Here is a 7,500-nt window from a genome sequence, read left to right on the forward strand (position 1 = left end):
CAGGCCATGTGACAGTGTGGCTGTGACCTTGGCTCCCACATGGAGGTCTTATACCCTGGAAGACACTCGCTGGTGGAGAACATCCACAGGCCATCTGTCTTGTCAGACGTGGGCTGTAGGAGCATCATGGTGGAGGCGTTCTGTCCTCTGCATCCGGGGAACGGGCAGCAGTCCTTCAAACGCCTGTTTGCTGGGAGGGCCTTCAGTCAGGGTGAACTCTCTTTCCCTCTGTCTCTCTCTCTCTTTCTCTCTCTCTCTTGCTCTGTCTCTCTCTCTCTGTCTCTCTCTCTTTCCCCCTGTCTCTCTCTCTCTTTCTCTCTCTCTCGCTCTGTCTCTCTCTCTCTCTTTCCCTCTGTCTCACTTTCTCTCTCTCTCTCTTGCTCTCTCTCTTTCTCTGTCTCTCTCTCTTTCCCTCTGTCTCTCTCTCTTTCTCTCTCTCTCTCTCTTGCTCTCTCTCTCTCTCTGTCTCTCTCTCTTTCCCTCTGTCTCTCTCTCTCTGTCTCTCTCTGTCTCTCTCTCTTTCCCTCTGTCTCTCTCTCTCTCTGTCTCTGTCTCTCTCTTGCTCTGTCGCTCTTTCTCAGTCTCTCTCTTTTTCTGGCAGGGACTCTTTCTCCTGCGTGTCCTGGCAGCGAGGAGGAAGGGAGGTGAAGATAGTGAGTCAGTCTCCCAGGTCGGCTCACTGCCTGGCGGCTACGCTACTGTAGCTGTAGGAAGATTTATAGCGCATGTATCCCTGGGCACTGGAAGCCACCATTTCATACACTTATTCTGTGTGGGTTCAATTATTTCCTGTTTGTGAAGGGTCTCTGGTGGGCTTTGTTTGTGATTTTAGGGAATAATGGTCTCCTATTATGATCATCTCCACAAAGGGCCAATAACAAGCCAGTCACTGTTTAATGTGGCAGTTAATGGCGCTGCCTAATTGAGCTTGGTGTTTAATTAATTAACGAGGCATATTAAGGATTAAGCACTGGGAGGCTGTAGTGGAACACTGGGAACGCGCTCCGCTCCCCGTAAGAGGAGTCGCTGCTACAGCCGTTACCAGGAAGTGAACCGTTCTTGAAACACAGGCGAATAATTTTCCCTTGCATTCCAATAAAACGCAAATGTATTTCTTTTGGAACGCATCTTCCATTTCTCGAGGATAGTCCCCCTTGCAGTCTTATGTAAACACGGCCCATCGCTGACGACGTCTTCTTGGACGCACAAAATGTTCCGTAGGCACCTGTCAGGCAGCGATGACAGGAAGCGCTCTCCGGGGTGCGATTCCCAAATACCTGGCCCCCGCTCAGCGACTCTGGGTGTGACGCCCGCGCCGGCTGCAGACATGTTTGTGAGGAGGACAGGGTCAGCTCTGCAGAACTCTTCAGCTGGGCCCGGTGGGACCATATCGACCCAAACCCGCCCCCCCCCCACCTCGCCTCCGGAGCTGAACCAGCAACCGGCAGGCCGTCTGCGAGACGCCACACCCTGCCAGCGGAACCTCAACACTCACACCCTGCCAGCGGATCCTCAACACTCACACCCTGCCAGTGGAACCTCAACACTCACACCCTGTCAGTGGAACCTCAACACTCACACCCTGCCAGCGGATCCTCAACACTTGACTTAAAAACGCTTCAAGCTAGAAACACGGAAAAGACGTTTCCTCATTCAACTCTTTCTTGATAGAAAATGGGAGTTGGTTTTTTTGAACGGCTGTGGAGTAAAACCTTTATTCAAGGACTGAATGTTCCGGAAAGATAGTCTGCTTGTCGTTTTCTTTGCCCAGTCAGTTGCCACAGTAGGCCAAGGCGACATCAGCAGTTACGTGAAGACTGTCCTCCATCTCTGAACATCGTTCGTCAGGTAAAACAAGTATTTAACCATCTCTTTTCCTCAACGTTACCTCAGAGATGAAGACCGGAATGTTGCTGGTTAAAAAAGGGCAATTTATACTTCGCCGTAGGACACTTTTGAAAGTGTCGACAGACAGAAACGACGTCACTGTCGACACTTTTTTGTGTCTGACAGGGGTGTCTTGCACCTGCCAAACTTTCTAATGTCGCAGATGCCGTCACTTTCGTTGCACAGCTGTGATTGGATAGCTAGATAGAATGTATGTCCGTTGCCATGGATCAATCAACCACGCGTCTGCAAGTTACCATGGAGGTGATCAGACACTTGGCTGAAGTATAAATGCTAAACGTCGGTCGACATTTTTTTTTCTGTCGACAGACAATAGTCGTACGACGCTTGTGAACTGAGTATAAATGAAGCTTTATTCCTCTAACCGTAGCCTACTTTACGCTGCCATAAGCAGCTCAGAAGACGTCATAAAGAGCCATCAGTTCAAGGCAGCTCATGTCATCTTTTGATCTGACGTGATTCAGCAGTTCCACCTGATGCTTGGTAGTCGGGCTGCTGCGTGTTGCTGTTGTACTGTAGCTGTACTGTACGTTGTCACTATTGTGTAGTCAGTGTATGAAGAATTCAAACACAGTGTGATCCCGTGCATGGAGACAACCTCTACCTGCAAGCCTCAAACGGCTCTTAGATCATAGGGACAGATCTCATTATGCCGAAGCGAATGGGGCTGAATCCCATCCCTAATGTATGAGAGTCTACCAGCCGGCGCATGCAACGGCGGCATTGGTTTTGTTAACTTCTAAAACCTCAATTATCGCCTGTTGTTAATCCTCTGATTCAATAGACAAATGTGACAGGACCGTGTTGGGGGGGGGGTGTGTGTGTGTGCCCTCCCCACCCCCCCACCACCACCCGTCTCTCTCAACGCGTTCTGCCAGCGTCGCCTCAAAGAGCTTTGATCAGATCGTGTGATTTAACTCTGTGTACATGCGAGTGCAACCCCTCTTCCTCCACCCCCCCCCCCCCCCCCCACCCACCCCCAGTTAGCTTCCTGTGATGTTGCCTCTGCTCGGTTGTGAAACTCACCGAGGATGAATTGAACCCTGCCCGGGATCTCAGCGAAGACGACCGCGACCGTGTCGGAACGATTGGATAACCGTTTGCTCTCCCTCTCTCTCCCTTTATCCGTCCGTCCGTCCGTCCCCTCCTCTGTCTGTCTGCCCTCTCCTTCCTGCCTCCTTCTCCCTCTCTCCTCAGGAATCCCCAGGCCTCCTCATCCTTCAGACATATCGCCCTACTACCCGCTGTCCCCCGGCGGCGTAGGACAGATTCCACATCCGCTGGGATGGCTAGTACCACAGTAAGACCTTCCACTAACCCCCTCTCTCTGCTATTATACTAGTACCACAGTAAGACCTTCCACTACCCCCTCTCTCTCTGCTATTATACTAGTACCACAGTAAGACCTTCCACTACCTCCTCTCTCTCTGCTATTATACTAGTACCACAGTAAGACCTTCCACTACCCCCTCTCTCTGCTATTATACTAGTACCACAGTAAGACCTTCCACTACCCCCTCTCTCTCTGCTATTATACTAGTACCACAGTAAGACCTTCCACTACCCCCTCTCTCTCTGCTATTATACTAGTACCACAGTAAGACCTTCCACTACCCCCTCTCTCTCTGCTATTATACTAGTACCACAGTAAGACCTTCCACTACCCCCTCTCTCTCTGCTATTATACTAGTACCACAGTAAGACCTTCCACTACCCCCTCTCTCTCTGCTATTATACTAGTACCACAGTAAGACCTTCCACTACCCCCTCTCTCTCTGCTATTATACTAGTACCACAGTAAGACCTTCCACTACCTCCTCTCTCTCTGCTATTATACTAGTACCACAGTAAGACCTTCCACTACCCCCTCTCTCTCTCTGCTATTATACTAGTACCACAGTAAGACCTTCCACTACCCCCTCTCTCTCTGCTATTATACTAGTACCACAGTAAGACCTTCCACTACCCCCTCTCTCTCTGCTATTATACTAGTACCACAGTAAGACCTTCCACTACCCCCTCTCTCTCTGCTATTATACTAGTACCACAGTAAGACCTTCCACTACCTCCTCTCTCTGCTATTATACTAGTACCACAGTAAGACCTTCCACTACCCCCTCTCTCTGCTATTATACTAGTACCACAGTAAGACCTTCCACTACCTCCTCTCTCTCTGCTATTATACTAGTACCACAGTAAGACCTTCCACTACCCCCTCTCTCTCTGCTATTATACTAGTACCACAGTAAGACCTTCCACTACCCCCTCTCTCTGCTATTATACTAGTACCACAGTAAGACCTTCCACTACCCCCTCTCCCTGCTATTATACTAGTACCACAGTAAGACCTTCCACTACCCCCTCTCTCTGCTATTATACTAGTACCACAGTAAGACCTTCCACTACCCCCTCTCTCTGCTATTATACTAGTACCACAGTAAGACCTTCCACTACCTCTCCTCTCTCTCTGCTATTATACTAGTACCACAGTAAGACCTTCCACTACCTCCTCTCTCTCTGCTATTATACTAGTACCACAGTAAGACCTTCCACTACCCCCTCTCTCTCTGCTATTATACTAGTACCACAGTAAGACCTTCCACTACCCCCTCTCTCTCTCTGCTATTATACTAGTACCACAGTAAGACCTTCCACTACCCCCTCTCTCTCTGCTATTATACTAGTACCACAGTAAGACCTTCCACTACCCCCTCTCTCTCTGCTATTATACTAGTACCACAGTAAGACCTTCCACTACCCCCTCTCTCTCTCTGATATTATACTAGTACCACAGTAAGACCTTCCACTACCCCCTCTCTCTCTGCTATTATACTAGTACCACAGTAAGACCTTCCACTACCCCCTCTCTCTGCTATTATACTAGTACCACAGTAAGACCTTCCACTACCCCCTCTCTCTGCTATTATACTAGTACCACAGTAAGACCTTCCACTACCCCCTCTCTCTGATATTATACTAGTACCACAGTAAGACCTTCCACTACCCCCTCTCTCTGCTATTATACTAGTACCACAGTAAGACCTTCCACTACCCCCTCTCTCTCTGCTATTATACTAGTACCACAGTAAGACCTTCCACTACCTCCTCTCTCTGCTATTATACTAGTACCACAGTAAGACCTTCCACTACCCCCTCTCTCTCTGCTATTATACTAGTACCACAGTAAGACCTTCCACTACCTCCTCTCTCTCTCTGCTATTATACTAGTACCACAGTAAGACCTTCCACTACCTCTCCTCTCTCTCTGCTATTATACTAGTACCACAGTAAGACCTTCCACTACCTCCTCTCTCTCTGCTATTATACTAGTACCACAGTAAGACCTTCCACTACCCCCTCTCTCTCTGCTATTATACTAGTACCACAGTAAGACCTTCCACTACCCCCTCTCTCTCTGCTATTATACTAGTACCACAGTAAGACCTTCCACTACCTCCTCTCTCTGCTATTATACTAGTACCACAGTAAGACCTTCCACTACCCCCTCTCTCTCTGCTATTATACTAGTACCACAGTAAGACCTTCCACTACCCCCTCTCTCTCTGCTATTATACTAGTACCACAGTAAGACCTTCCACTACCTCCTCTCTCTCTCTGCTATTATACTAGTACCACAGTAAGACCTTCCACTACCCCCTCTCTCTCTGCTATTATACTAGTACCACAGTAAGACCTTCCACTACCCCCTCTCTCTCTGCTGTTATACCAGTCCTAATCTACACAACTCTGCTGTTATACCAGTCCTAATCTACACAACTCTGCTGTTATACCAGTCCTAATCTACACAACTCTGCTGTCAGACCAGTCCTAATCTGCTGCCCCATGTTAAATGTGTTGAACCAGCAATATGTTGACCTTGGCTGGACAATAAGGATTTGAACTTCTTGAAGCTAGTATTTTGCTTTTACCCTCTCCATCTCTCAGCAGTTGAATTTGCTTGACCTCTCTGTCCATCCCTATGAGCGTATAGGACCGTCTCTCTCCTGTCTCTGTCCATCCCTATGAGCGTATAGGACCGTCTCTCTCCTGTCTCTGTCCATCCCTATGAGCGTATAGGACCGTCTCTCTCCTGTCTCTGTCCATCCCTATGAGCGTATAGGACCGTCTCTCTCCTGTCTCTGTCCATCCCTATGAGCGTATAGGACCGTCTCTCTCCTGTCTGTCCATCCCTATGAGCGTATAGGACCGTCTCTCTCCTGTCTCTGTCCATCCCTATGAGCGTATAGGACCGTCTCTGTCCGGGTCTTCTCCATTTTGATCAGGCATCACTCTGACTCCTCATTGCTGTGAAGATCTACCTCTCCCGCTCCAGTTTATACATTCGAGTAACATTGCGACTAAACGTTGCGATGGTCCGCGGCTCCCTCAAGCCCCTCCCTAACCCCGACTCATTTCTTTGTGGCGAACGTCTGTATTCTCCAATTAGAGTTATGAACCGTGATTGCCCGTATTTTACCCACAACTCCACACGGGGTCCGTCCCCTGATAACTCTTGTCAACAGTTGTTAATATGACAAAAGGCTACAAATTAAGCTCTGTTAATTTAATGTTTTCTCACCGTGATCTAAATACCGGGAGAGGCCCCCCGAGCGTTGGCGTCGCCCCCTTTAATTCGCCGCACTTTATTTTTTGGTATAAATTTACATTCATTATTTGTTTGTCTTTGAATGTGTAGACCTCAATTAGCGTGACGGCTCCATTAAAGGGTCCCCGCGCCCCGTCTTTAATTATCACAACAAAACACCTAGCTCCAGCTCGGGGAGGAAGGGCCGCGCTCCGCCGACACCGAGCGAGGGTTATGAAATTTAATTAGCCGTTCCCATCAAGATTTGTGGCATTCAAATCGTTCGGAGGTTGCCTGGCTTTGATCCGCGCGCCGCAATCCCCTAGATTTTTGTCCTGATCAAATGAGAATAAAGAGACATGCAACGGGTAGAGACAGAGAGAGAGAGAGAGAGAGAGAGAGAGAGAGGAATAGAGAGAGAGAGAGGGAGAGATAGAAAGAGAGAGAGAGAGAGGGAGAGAGAGAGATAGAAGGGGAGGGGAGGAGGGGGGTCTTTACCTTCTTGTCTTCCATCAACCCTGTTCCTTTAACTTCTGGCTTTCTTCTCCTCTTCCCAGGCAAGGTCAACCTGTTTACCCAATCACGACAGGGGGCTTCAGACACCCCTACCCGACCGCACTCACCGTCAACGCATCCATGTCAAGGTGAGCTCAGTCCTTGGAGATCACGCACGCACACACACAGACACGCACACACGCACGCACACACACACACGCGCACACGCAGAGACAGTAGGGCGACGACGCAAGAGCTCCGGCGTCATAAACTTTTCCCTTAAGGAGAAAGCTCACACTCCCCATCTTACTTTTCAAAGGGGCCCAATTCTCCAGCGTGTGCCCCGGCTAACACGCTCAAATATTAATTATATTTATCATTCTCTAATGAGGCCCCTGAAGAGCGATTACCCCCTCTGCATGTCAGCCAGCTCTGCGGCGAGGCGGGCGTGTCCTCCCTCTCACAGCTCGGCAGATAAATAAACACATACAGGCTTTAAAGGGAGGGGATGA

The 7,500-nt window shown here is 49.1% G+C and overlaps 1 protein-coding gene across 4 annotated transcripts in view; it reads left to right on the forward strand.

Annotated features, from left to right (window-relative positions):
• Positions 1 to 7,500, forward strand: part of tcf7l2 (transcription factor 7 like 2) — a 90,327-nt gene that overhangs the window by 68,599 nt on the left and 14,228 nt on the right. For all 4 annotated transcript variants that reach the window (XM_084456611.1, XM_084456612.1, XM_084456614.1 and 1 more), the window contains exons 7-8: positions 3,106 to 3,208; positions 7,051 to 7,137. In XM_084456611.1, the coding sequence (XP_084312737.1) occupies positions 3,106 to 3,208; positions 7,051 to 7,137 (190 nt within the window). The remainder of the gene's footprint in view (positions 1 to 3,105; positions 3,209 to 7,050; positions 7,138 to 7,500) is intronic.

This window comes from Borostomias antarcticus (assembly GCF_949987555.1).
Source record: "Borostomias antarcticus genome assembly, chromosome: 22".
NCBI lineage: Eukaryota > Metazoa > Chordata > Actinopteri > Stomiiformes > Stomiidae > Borostomias > Borostomias antarcticus.